The sequence below is a fragment of the Oncorhynchus masou genome, chromosome 32 (genome assembly GCF_036934945.1).
Source record: "Oncorhynchus masou masou isolate Uvic2021 chromosome 32, UVic_Omas_1.1, whole genome shotgun sequence".
NCBI lineage: Eukaryota > Metazoa > Chordata > Actinopteri > Salmoniformes > Salmonidae > Oncorhynchus > Oncorhynchus masou.
In genome coordinates this window covers 3688239-3702002 of record NC_088243.1, presented here as the reverse complement: position 1 = coordinate 3702002, position 13764 = coordinate 3688239, and the positions used below count along the sequence as shown (strand labels likewise).

Sequence of the window (13764 nt, the reverse complement as noted above, 5' to 3'; positions counted from 1 at the left end):
TTGGAGGCCGGAGTAAGAGGCTTTATACAGTGGTCAAGGCTGTGGTTTTGGGCATGGATGACTCTATAGTGTCCCCTTCACTTTCCATTTCGTTCTTATCGTGGAATAACGTAGGAGAAACAAGTGTCCTCATTGTCTCCTAACCCTCTTCATGTCTGACCTGATTTCTGTCTGGATCAAACACCTGTCCTCCTGCTGCTGTAACTAGAGATGTTCTGGGTGACACATTCCTGTTCCATTCCTCTGTTGTCATACCTGTGGTCATACCTGTGGTCATACCTGTTGTCATACCTGTTGTCATACCTGTTGTCTTACCTGTGGTCATACCTGTTGTCATACCTGTGGTCATACCTGTGGTCATACCTGTGGTCATACCTGTGGTCATACCTGTGGTCATACCTGTGGTCATACCTGTTGTCGTACCTGTTGTCGTACCTTTTGTCGTACCTTTTGTCGTACCTTTTGTCGTACCTGTTGTCGTACCTGTTGTCGCACCTGTTGTCGCACCTGTTGTCGCACCTGTTGTCATACCTGTTGTCATACCTGTTGTCATACCTGTTGTCATACCTGTTGTCTCATCGTCGAGTTCCTCTTTGAACACTGCTTTTACGTTGTCTTCACAGTAGGTTTAGCGAGGCTCTAGATGGAACACAAGTTCCAGTGTAGTGTTCTACTTCTGACCAGGGCCTTATGGGAAATAAAGTGTTCTACTTCTGACCAGGGCCTTATGGGAAATAAAGTGTTCTACTTCTGACCAGGGCCTTATGGGAAATAAAGTGATCTACTTCTGACCAGGGCCTTATGGGAAATAAAGTGATCTACTTCTGACCAGGGCCTTATGGGAAATAAAGTGTTCTACTTCTGACCAGGGCCTTATGGGAAATAAAGTGTTCTACTTCTGACCAGGGCCTTATGGGAAATAAAGTGTTCTACTTCTGACCAGGGCCTTATGGGAAATAAAGTGTTCTACTTCTGACCAGGGCCTTATGGGAAATAAAGTGTTCTACTTCTGACCAGGGCCTTATGGGAAATAAAGTGCTCTACTTCTGACCAGGGCCTTATGGGAAATAAAGTGTTCTACTTCTGACCAGGGCCTTATGGGAAATAAAGTGTTCTACTCTCTAGTGTTCTATTCTCTCTGTGACACGGCTGTCTCTGTGACACGGCTGTCTCTGTGACACGGCTGTCTCTGTGACACGGCTCTCTCTGTGACACGGCTCTCTCTGTGACACGGCTCTCTCTGTGACACGGCTGTTGAGGTATAGCCAAAATAAACGCTTCAGACTTCTGAGGAGCTACAGCGTATTAAACGTGTGTGTGTGTGTGTGTGTTACAGTTGATGTGAGGCAGGAGATGTTGGAAGAGTCTCAGGACAAGTTGATGAACCTGCTGAATAGCACAGAGGGACAAGTAGACCAGTAAGTTCAACACTACACTGACTAAATGTGAAGTATTTAAACACTACACTGACTAAATGTGAAGTATTTAAACACTACACTGACTAAATGTGGTGTATTTAAACACTACACTGACTAATTGTGGTGTATTTAAACACTACACTGACTAAATGTGGTGTATTTAAACACTACACTGACTAAATGTGGTGTATTTAAACACTATACTGACTAAATGTGGTGTATTTAAACACTACACTGACCAAATGTGGTGTATTTAAACACTACACTGACTAAATGTGGTGTATTTAAACACTACACTGACTAAATGTGGTGTATTTAAACACTACACTGACTAAATGTGGTGTATTTAAACACTACACTGACTAAATGTGGTGTATTTAAACACTACACTGACTAAATCTGGTGTATTTAAACACTACACTGACTAAATGTGGTGTATTTAAACACTACACTGACTAAATGTGGTGTATTTAAACACTACACTGACTAAATGTGATGTATTTAACAGGGCTGAAGGCAATTCAAATGGAAGTCATTCAATTCAGGAAGTGATTTAGATTTATAATTAAAAGATGGACTAACTTTTTAAAATGAATTGTTTTTCCTTTTCGGCCTTATTGAATTGGTATTTCACTTTCCTGAATTGTCTGACTTCAATTGGAGTTGAGCCCATCCCTGGTATTTAGTCACATATTTTAATCTTTCATGTAAATTGATCAGAGGTTGTGATTATAACTAATGAAGTTTACAGCGTTAACGACATGATGTATTTCTTCTCAAACGAGTGTTGAAAATTGCCGTTTGATATCGTCCACCACACAGAGATTTAAGTACTAGATTGTAGGCCGTGTTAATAGAGATATATGTAATAGATTGTAGGCCGTGTTAATAGAGATATATGTAATAGATTGTAGGCCGTGTTAATGGAGATATATGTAATAGATTGTAGGCCGTGTTAATAGAGATATATGTACTAGATTGTAGGCCGTGTAAATGGAGATATATGTAATAGATTGTAGGCCGTGTTAATAGAAATATATGTAATAGATTGTAAGCCGTGTTAATAGAGATATATGTACTAGATTGTAGGCCGTGTTAATAGAGATATATGTACTAGATTGTAGGCCTGTGTAATGACTCTTTGTGGTTCAGAGTATTTTGTCCCCTCAGACGTCCTGTCCAGGGGGTTGTACTTGTACGTCAAGCTGCCTCACGCTACAGAAACATGAGATAGGCTCCTCCGTGCTGTTTCTGGCTCAGACATGGCTGCTAACTCTTCTTTACATTCTGTCTGCTCAGGGCTCTGATGCGGAACCTGTTCATGGGATACTTCCACACCCCGAAACCCAAACGCTCCGAGGTGCTGAGGCTCATGGGTAGTGTCCTGGGACTGGACAAGGATGAGGTCAACCAGGTGACTGACAACACCCCTCCTCCTCTTTTCTACCACTTTCTGCCCCTCCTCTCCTTACTTCCTCTTTCAGTCGGAAGTTTCTGCACGTAAATGGAAGTCGTCGTCTTCCCAAACTTGATTTTTGTGAATATTTGGAGAGAGAAAAAAACCGCAGACTCGTGTTTTGCATGATTTCTGTTGCTATATGCATAAAAGACAAGTACTCTCTGACCATTCTGTCGTCTGTTAGCCAACCCATTACCAAACCCAACCCAGTCAGTCTTCTCTTACCAAACCCAACCCATTCAGTCTTCTCTTACCAAACCCAACCCAGTCAGTCTTCTCTTACCAAACCCAACCCAGTCAGTCTTCTCTTACCAAACCCAACCCAGTCAGTCTTCTCTTACCAAACCCAACCCAGTCAGTCTTCTCTTACCAAACCCAACCCAGTCAGTCTTCTCTTACCAAACCCAACACATTACCAAACCCAACCCAGTCAGTCTTCTCTTACCAAACCCAACCCAGTCAGTCTTCTCTTACCAAACCCAACCCATTACCCAACCCAGTCAGTCTTCTCTTACCAAACCCAACACATTACCAAACCCAACCCAGTCAGTCTTCTCTTACCAAACCCAACCCAGTCAGTCTTCTCTTACCAAACCCAACCCAGTCAGTCTTCTCTTACCAAACCCAACCCAGTCAGTCTTCTCTTACCAAACCCAACCCAGTCAGTCTTCTCTTACCAAACCCAACCCAGTCAGTCTTCTCTTACCAAACCCAACCCATTTGCTAAAATGTCTAAAAAAAAACATGTTTTCACTTTGTCATTATGGGGTATTGTGATGTCACCGTGGGGTATTGTGATGTCACCGTAGGGTATTGTGATGTCACCGTGGGGTATTGTGATGTCACCGTGGGGTATTGTGTGTAGATGAGTGAGAACAAAATATTGAATCCATTTTGAATTCATGCTGTAACACAACAACATGTGTGATAAGTCAAGGGGTATGAATACTTTTTGAAGGGACTGTATCTGCTGGCTGGACCCTGTGGGACCTCGGCCAACTATTCACAATGTTTTACCCAATACACACACACACATCCTCTACTCCTCCCAGTTTGACTTCCCAATTATCTTTCTGCATTTGTTTTGTTCTCCACAAGGAATTCTGAACATAGTTCAGGACGTCTGTGTTTTCCTCTAGAGCAGTTGTCACCAATCACGATCCACTGGTTGATCTGCAAGGCATTCCTGGTCACCAATCACGATCCACTGGTTGATCTGCAAGGCATTCCTGGTCACCAATCACGATCCACTGGTTGATCTGCAAGGCATTCCTGGTCACCAATCACGATCCACTGGTTGATCTGCAAGGCATTCCTGGTTAATCACGATCCACTGGTTGATCTGCAAGGCATTCCAGGTCGATCACAATTTTATATTGGCATGTTTTTTAAGTCACGCTTTTTTTTTAAATGTTGGCTTTGCATTCCGACTCCGAAGGGAATCTGGACTCCGATGAGGTTGTTGACCACTGCTGTTGAGTGTCCCCTAACTTATGATAGTTTCCCCTCGACTTGCTATTGTTTTGAACCAATCAGCGATCACTCAAGGAGTGTTGTACTGGGTTGGAACAGTGTTTTGGACCAATCAGCGATCACCCAAGGAGTGTTGTACTGTGTTGGAACAGTGTTTTGGACCAATCAGCGATCACTCAAGGAGTGTTGTACTGGGTTGGAACAGTGTTTTGGACCAATCAGCGATCACTCAAGGAGTGTTGTACTGGGTTGGAACAGTGTTTTGGACCAATCAGCGATCACTCAAGGAGTGTTGTACTGGGTTGGAACAGTGTTTTGGACCAATCAGCGATCACTCAAGGAGTGTTGTACTGGGTTGGAACAGTGTTTTGGACCAATCAGCGATCACTCAAGGAGTGTTGTACTGGGTTGGAACAGTGTTTTGGACCAATCAGCGATCACCCAAGGAGTGTTGTACTGGGTTGGAACAGTGTTTTGGACCAATCAGCGATCACTCAAGAAGTGTTGTATTGGGTTGGAACAGTGTTTTGGACCAATCAGCGATCACTCAAGGAGTGTTGTATTGGGTTGGAACAGTGTTTTGGACCAATCAGTGATCACTCAAGGAGTGTTGTACTGGGTTGGAACAGTGTTTTGGACCAATCAGCGATCACTCAAGGAGTGTTGTATTGGGTTGGAACAGTGTTTTGGACCAATCAGCGATCACTCAAGGAGTGTTGTACTGGGTTGGAACAGTGTTTTGGACCAATCACTCGGTGATTTCAACACCCATGTCTGTAGGTGTTGTTTTTTTACGTTCCCTTGAGGAAGCATTACATTACATTTACATTTAAGTCATTTAGCAGACGCTCTTATCCAGAGCGACTTACAAATTGGTGAATTCACCTTCTGACATCCAGTGGAACAGCCACTTTACAATAGTGCATCTAAATCATTAAGGGGGGGGGTGGTGAGAAGGATTCTTATCCTATCCTAGGTATTCCTTGAAGAGGTGGGGTTTCAGGTGTCTCCGGAAGGTGGTGATTGACTCCGCTGTCCTGGCGTCGTGAGGGAGTTTGTTCCACCATTGGGGGGCCAGAGCAGCGAACAGTTTTGACTGGGCTGAGCGGGAACTGTACTTCCTCAATGGTAGGGAGGCGAGCAGGCCAGAGGTGGATGAACGCAGTGCCCTTGCTTGGGTGTAGGGCCTGATCAGAGCCTGGAGGTACTGCGGTGCCGTTCCCCTCACAGCTCCGTAGGCAAGCACCATGGTCTTGTAGCGGATGCGAGCTTCAACTGGAAGCCAGTGGAGAGAGCGGAGGAGCGGGGTGACGTGAGAGAACTTGGGAAGGTTGAACACCAGACGGGCTGCGGCGTTCTGGATGAGTTGTAGGGGTTTAATGGCACAGGCAGGGAGCCCAGCCAGCAGCGAGTTGCAGTAATCCAGACGGGAGATGACAAGTGCCTGGATTAGGACCTGCGCCGCTTCCTGCATGTGGTTTTTCCAAGGTTTACACCACTGAGCTTATCGGGACAGGAAGCAAGCCATGATCAGTGACCCCGGTCAGAGTCCAGCCACAGATAGGCTGACCCCTCCGGCCTGGGCTGACGTGATTTTATAACGTGTAACCCTGAGAGCGCGGCACTAACTGATGGCGTGTGGGCTGCCAGGGTTTTGGGCAATGGGCCCCCCCAGAGCAAATCAGAACCCCCCCCCCCCAATAACAATCGAAATACTCTTGCGTGTAACACTTAGTGCTGACTGGCTGCAGGGAACGACTCCAGGGATCTTTGGAGTTGACTCTCTCGACTCCGACTTCTAGTTCACAAAACTAAAATGAGCTAGAATTAGCCACAGGTGCGACGTCAGAATGTGTGCGCTGATTAGCGCTGCGTATTGAGCCGTCTGACAATCACAACTAAATAATCAAGGGTCATCAGTAGCCTACGTCAGCTGCCTGGGGGGAGAGAAATGGAATGACTCTAGGATTTTTTGGAGTCGACTCCGGCTCTCGGTGGTCGAGGAATCAACTCTTTTGGAGTCGACTCCGGCTCTCGGTGGTCGAGGAATCAACTCTTTTTTGGAGTCGACTCCGGCTCTCGGTGGTCGAGGAATCAATTCTTTTGTTGGAGTCGACTCCGTCTCTCGGTAGTCGAGGAATCAATTCTTTTGTTGGAGTCGACTCCGGCTCTCGTTGGTCGAGGAATCAATTATGTTGTTGGATTCGACTCCGGTTCTCAGTGGTCGAGGAATCAACTCTTTTGGAGTCGACTCCGGCTCTCGGTGGTCGAGGAATCAACTCTTTTGTTGTTGGAGTCGACTCCGGCTCTCGGTGGTCGAGGAATCAACTCTTTGGAGTCGACTCCGGCTCTCGGTGGTCGAGGAGTCAACTCTTTTGGAGTCGACTTCGGCTCTCGGTGGTCGAGGAATCAACTCTTTTGGAGTCGACTCCGGCTCTCGGTGGTCGAGGAATCAACTCTTTTGTTGTTGGATTCGACTCCGGTTCTCAGTGGTCGAGGAATCAACTCTTTTGGAGTCGACTCCGGCTCTCGGTGTTCGAGGAATCAACTCTTTTGGAGTCGACTCCGGCTCTCGGTGGTCGAGGAATCAATTCTTTTGTTGGAGTCGACTCCGGCTCTCGGTGGTCGAGGAATCAATTCTTTTGTTGGAGTCGACTCCGGCTCTCGGTGGTCGAGGAATCAATTCTTTTGTTGGAGTCGACTCCGGCTCTCGGTGGTCGAGGAATCAATTCTTTTGTTGGAGTCGACTCCGCTCTCGGTGGTCGAGGAATCAATTCTTTTGTTGGAGTCGACTCCGGCTCTCGGTGGTCGAGGAATCAATTCTTTTGTTGGAGTCGACTCCGGCTCTCGGTGGTCGAGGAATCAATTATTTTGTTGGAGTCGACTCCGGCTCTCGGTGGTCGAGGAATCAACTGTTTTGGAGTCGACTCCGGCTCTCGGTGGTCGAGGAATCAACTGTTTTGGAGTCGACTCCGGCTCTCGGTGGTCGAGGAATCAATTCTTTTGTTGGAGTCGACTCCGTCTCTCGGTAGTCGAGGAATCAATTCTTTTGTTGGAGTCGACTCCGGCTCTCGGTGGTCGAGGAATCAATTATGTTGTTGGATTCGACTCCGGTTCTCAGTGGTCGAGGAATCAACTCTTTTGGAGTCGACTCCGGCTCTCGGTGGTCGAGGAATCAACTCTTTTGTTGTTGGAGTCGACTCCGGCTCTCGGTGGTCGAGGAATCAACTCTTTTGGAGTCGACTCCGGCTCTCGGTGGTCGAGGAGTCAACTCTTTTGGAGTCGACTTCGGCTCTCGGTGGTCGAGGAATCAACTCTTTTGGAGTCGACTCCGGCTCTCGGTGGTCGAGGAATCAACTCTTTTGTTGTTGGATTCGACTCCGGTTCTCAGTGGTCGAGGAATCAACTCTTTTGGAGTCGACTCCGGCTCTCGGTGTTCGAGGAATCAACTCTTTTGGAGTCGACTCCGGCTCTCGGTGGTCGAGGAATCAATTCTTTTGTTGGAGTCGACTCCGGCTCTCGGTGGTCGAGGAATCAATTCTTTTGTTGGAGTCGACTCCGGCTCTCGGTGGTCGAGGAATCAATTCTTTTGTTGGAGTCGACTCCGGCTCTCGGTGGTCGAGGAATCAATTCTTTTGTTGGAGTCGACTCCGGCTCTCGGTGGTCGAGGAATCAATTCTTTTGTTGGAGTCGACTCCGGCTCTCGGTGGTCGAGGAATCAATTCTTTTGTTGGAGTCGACTCCGGCTCTCGGTGGTCGAGGAATCAATTCTTTTGTTGGAGTCGACTCCGGCTCTCGGTGGTCGAGGAATCAATTATTTTGTTGGAGTCGACTCCGGCTCTCGGTGGTCGAGGAATCAACTGTTTTGGAGTCGACTCCGGCTCTTGGTGGTCGAGGAATCAACTGTTTTGGAGTCGACTCCGGCTCTCGGTGGTCGAGGAATCAACTCTTTTGTTGTTGGAGTCGACTCTCCACAACTACGTAACCTCTAATCCCGGATTGGTGGTAACCTCCCTCTGTCCCTGACTAATCGTGAACTCTGACCTCTAACCTATGTCCCTGTAGCTGCTGGAGGAGGAGGGAGGCCATGGTGTCGGCGGCTGGGTGTCCGGCTGGTTGGGAGGCAGAGCTGTACAGAGTGTCCCCAACACACCACAGAGACCTGGAGCAGGACAGGGGGGCTTCAACAACGTGAGTATATGGACATTATTCACACACACACAAAGATATGGACATTACACACACACACACACACACACACACACACACACACACACACACACACACACACACACACACACACACAGAGATATGGACACACAGATATGGACCCACAGAGATATAGACACACACACACAGAGATATAGACACACACACACACAAATACCTTTTTCTCCGGTCATTCTCTGTTGTTCTTCTTCTCTGGTAGTTCTCTGTTGTTCTTCTCCGGTAGTTCTCTGTTGTTGTTCTTCTCTGGTAGTTTTCTGTTCTTCTTCTCTGGTAGTTCTCTGTTGTTCTTCTTCTCTGGTAGTTTTCTGTTCTTCTTCTCTGGTAGTTCTCTGTTCTTCTTCTCTGGTAGTTCTCTGTTGTTCATCTCTGGTAGTTCTCTGTTGTTCTTCTCCGGTTGTTCTCTGTTCTTCTTCTCCGATAGTTCTCTGTTGTTTTTCTCTGGTAGTTCTCTGTTCTTCTTCTCTGGTAGTTCTCTGGTAGTTCTCTGTTCTTCTTCTCTGGTAGTTCTCTGTTGTTCTTCTCTGGTAGTTCTCTGTTGTTCTTCTCTGGTAGTTCTCTGTTGTTTTTCTCTGGTAGTTCTCTGTTGTTTTTCTCTGGTAGTTCTCTGTTCTTCTTCTCTGGTAGTTCTCTGTTCTTCTTCTCTGGTAGTTCTCTGTTCTTCTTCTCTGGTAGTTCTCTGTTCTTCTTCTCTGGTAGTTCTCTGTTCTTCTTCTCCGGTAGTTCTGTTGTTCTTCTTCTTCTTCACCGGTTGTTCTCTGTTGTTCTTCTTCTCTGGTAGTTCTCTGTTCTTCTTCTCTGGTAATACGTCTCTGATCTCTTCTGTTCTTTTCCAGTCGTTCTCTGAGATGTTTGTAAAGTTCCTGGAGGTGGAGTCTAGGCCCGCGCTCCCTGCCCCCAGACTTCCTGTTTATGACATCAAACCTCTCAGTGCCCCGCCTCCTGGGAGGACCACCAGCTCAGCCTGGGCTCAACAACCAGAAGGTAATGTTGTCATGGTAATATTGTTCCAGGGTGTGGTAATGCTGTCATGGTAAAATTGTTCCAGGGTGTGGTAATGTTGTCATGGTAATATTGTTCCAGGGTGTGGTAATGCTGTCATGGTAATATTGTTCCAGGGTGTGGTAATGCTGTCATGATTATATTGTTCAAGGGTGTGGTAATGCTGTCATGATAATGTTATTCCGGGGTGTGGTAATGCTGTCATGGTAATATTGTTCCAGGGTGTGGTAATGCTGTCATGATAATGTTATTCCAGGGTGTGGTAATGCTGTCATGGTAATATTGTTCCAGGGTGTGGTAATGCTGTCATGATAATGTTATTCCAGGGTGTGGTAATGCTGTCATGGTAATATTGTTCCAGGGTGTGGTAATGCTGTCATGATAATGTTATTCCAGGGTGAAGTTTAATGGGCAGTGTAGCAATGATTCTGACTAGGGTTGAGACTGAGGGCAGAAGAACCCATGTTGCATGAAATATGAATAACCTGGCCAGGGTTGAGTGAGAGCATGGGATGGTTTACAGTGTGAGACAGCACGGCAGCAGGTTCTCCCAGTAGGATGGTTCAGAATATCAACCATACCTGGACCCTTCTACCCAGACTCCTCTGCCCTCAGTCTCACCCCGAGCCAGAACCTCTGTAGAGACTTGTTTGTTTACTTCTTAAGTTAACAAACAAATCTCAAGCGTAGGTTCCGGGCCATCTCAACCCCTGCCGCCTCCAGCTCATTCCGACCTCTGACCTCTAACCTATGTTTCCTCCTCAGGAGGGGCGGCAGCCGGCAGGGGACAGAGAGCAGCCGGGGAGTCCAACCCTTTCCTGGCTCCCCGCTCTGCGGCCGTACCGCTGATGCATCATGGGAGCGGTAGTTCCAGTGCTTCGGGAGGACACCACCACCTCCTAATGAAACCCATCTCAGACAACCTGCCTACCTTCACCCCCGTGCCCGTCTCCGCTGAGAGCGGCGGGCAGGTGCTCAAAGACTTACTCAAGCAGTGATTGGAGCCACGGCCTGTCACTCAAAGCTCCTCATCCAATCAGGAGGAGCATATACACAGACTGAGATGGAGGAGGACCGTTATTACTGTGTAGTGCTTTCTTCCAACAGTCTCTCAGTGATGGTTCTACTAGCTTCTACACAGGATGAAGGTTCTACGAAATTCTGCACAGGACGAGGGTTCTACTAGCTTCTACACAGGATGAGGGTTCTACTAGCTTCTGCACAGGATGAGGGTTCTACTAGCTTCTGCACAGGATGAGGGTTCTACTAACTTCTACACAGGATGAAGGTTCTACGAACTTCTACACAGGATGAGGGTTCTACTAGCTTCTACACAGGATGAGGGTTCTACTAGCTTCTACACAGGATGAGGGTTCTACTAGCTTCTACACAGGATGAGGGTTCTACTAGCTTCTACACAGGATGAGGGTTCTACGAACTTCTGCACAGGATGAGGGTTCTACGAACTTCTACACAGGATGAGGGTTCTACTAACTTCTACACAGGATGAGGGTTCTACGAACTTCTACACAGGATGAGGGTTCTACTAGCTTCTGCACAGGATGATGGTTCTACTAACTTCTACACAGGATGAGGGTTCTACGAACTTCTACACAGGATGAGGGTTCTACTAGCTTCTACACAGGATGAGGGTTCTACTAGCTTCTACACAGGATGAGGGTTCTACTAGCTTCTACACAGGATGAGGGTTCTACTAGCTTCTACACAGGATGAAGGTTCTACTAGCTTCTACACAGGATGAGGGTTCTACTAGCTTCTACACAGGATGAGGGTTCTACGAACTTCTACACAGGATGAGGGTTCTACTAGCTTCTACACAGGATGAGGGTTCTACTAACTTCTACACAGGATGAGGGTTCTTCTAACCTCGAAAAAGCAGGACATGTCAGGCAGACCCTCTCTGATTTAACTGTCAGTTTGTTGTCGGGTTGATATTTCGTTGACCCTATTAAAGTTAAAGGGGAAATCTGCATTGGTACATACGTTTTTGGTTGTTTGAGCTACAGGAAGAAATCTCCTTTAAGGAGATGAGGTAGAATCAGGACTTGCTGTTCAATGCCTGCAGTGTCCCTCCCACTCACTCGGTCTTTGTCACTTTTTCTGGTCACGGTATATTGCTTGAGAACGAGGAGACGGTTTATGCATTGAACAAAGAGGGAACTGTGTGTGTGAATGACTCCTGGGTAGAGCTGTGTCATGTGACGCGTATGTGATTGAAGGAGAACATGTCTTCTCAATATGACTGCTTGGACAATTGGGGGATGTAGGACCTTCTAAATGTTATGTTTTGTATTCTTTCATTTTAGCCATAGGCCTTCAGGATAATCTGTCTGATCTGGCAAAATGGCACCCTAATCCCTATGATCCCTACCTACCTTGGTCAAATATAGTACACTGTTGGGAATAGGGTGCTATTTGGACATTTGGCTATTATTTAACACTGCTGTATGTATTAAACATACAGTTATATATATATATATACACACACACACACACAGTATCAGTCAAAAGTTTGGACACACCTACTCATTCAAGGGGTTTTCTTTATTTTTACTATTTTCTACATTGTAGAATATTAGTGAAGACATCAAAACTATGAAATAACACACGTGGGATTATATAGGAATCAGAAAAGTGTTAAACAAATCAAAATATATTTTAGATTCTTCAAAGTAGCCACCTTTTGCCTTGATGACAGCTTTGCACACTCTTGGCATCTCTCAACTAGCTTCACCTGGATTGCTTTTCCAACAATCTTGATTGACTTCCCACATATTCTGAGCACTTGTTGGCTGCTTTCCTTCACTCTACAGTCCAACTCATTCCAAACCATCTCAATTGGGTTGAGGTCGGGGGATTGTGGAGGCCAGGTCATCTGATGCAACAATCCATCACGCTCCTTCTTGGTCACACAGCCTTGAGGTGTGTTGGTTCATTGTCCTTTTGAAAAACAAATGATACACCCACTAAGTGCAAACCAGATGGGATGGCGTATCGCTGCAGAATGCTGTGCTAGCTGGTTAAGTGTGCCTTGAATTCTAAATAAATCAGACCGTAAAGCACCATCACACCTCCTCCTCCATGCTTCACAGTGGGAACCACACTTGCGGAGATCATCTGTTCACCTTCTCTGCGTCTCACAAAGAAAGACACGGCTGTTGGAACCAAAAATCTCAAATTTGGACTCATCAGGGCAACGGACAGATTTCTCTAATGTCCGTTGCTCGTGTTTCTTGGCCCTAACAAGTCTTCTTATTTGTCCTTTAGTAGTGGTTTCTTTGCAAATAAATGCCTGATTCACCCAGTCTCCTCTGAACAGTTGATATGTCTTACGTGAACTCTGTGAAGCATTTATTTAGGCTGCAATTTCTGAGGCTGGTAACTAATGATCTTATCCTCTGCAGCAGAGGTAACTCTGGGTCTTCCTTTCCTGTGGCGGTCCTCATGAGAGCCAGTTCCATCATAGCGTTTGATCATTTTTGCCACTGCACTTGAAAAACAAATTTAGTTCTTGAAATGAAATGTTCCGTATTGATGGACCTTCATGTCTTAAAGTAATGATGGACGGTCGTTTCTCTTTGCTTATTTGAGCTGTTCTTGACATAATATGGACTTGGTCTTTTACCAAATAGGGCTATCTTCTGTATACCACCCCTACCTTGTCACAACACAACTGATTGACTGAAACACATTAAGAAGGAAAGAAATTCCACAAATTCACTTTTAAAAAGTCACATCTGTTAATTGAAATGCATTCCAGGTGACTACCTCATGAAGCTGGTTGAGAGAATGCCAAGAGTGTGCAAAGTTGTCATCAAGGCAAAAAGGGTGGCTGCTTTGAAGAATCTCAAATATAAAATATATTTAAATTTTTTGGCAACGACATGATTCATTATTTGTTATTTTATAGTTGTTGATGTCTTCACTATTATTCTACAATGTAGAAAATAGTTTTAAAAAATAAAGAAAAACCCTTGAATGAGTCGGTGTGTTCAGACTTTAGACTGGTAGTGTGTGTGTAAATGGGTAATATTTTAACAATAATTAAGGCAGTTCTGGAAGTACTGTCCAAAGTGTCTACCAATTTTGCTATTATGATATAAAGGTATATGATTTGGTTTGTAAATTAAATAAATAAATTAAATACAAATATATATTTACAAA

The 13764-nt window shown here is 45.7% G+C and overlaps 1 protein-coding gene across 2 annotated transcripts in view; it reads left to right on the top strand.

Annotated features, from left to right (window-relative positions):
- Positions 1–13764, top strand: part of trip11 (thyroid hormone receptor interactor 11) — a 65380-nt gene extending 51616 nt beyond the window's left edge. For both annotated transcript variants that reach the window (XM_064953114.1, XM_064953113.1), the window contains exons 29-33: positions 1337–1418; positions 2718–2832; positions 8416–8541; positions 9414–9561; positions 10345–13764. In XM_064953114.1, the coding sequence (XP_064809186.1) occupies positions 1337–1418; positions 2718–2832; positions 8416–8541; positions 9414–9561; positions 10345–10577 (704 nt within the window). In that variant the 3' untranslated portion in view covers positions 10578–13764. The remainder of the gene's footprint in view (positions 1–1336; positions 1419–2717; positions 2833–8415; positions 8542–9413; positions 9562–10344) is intronic.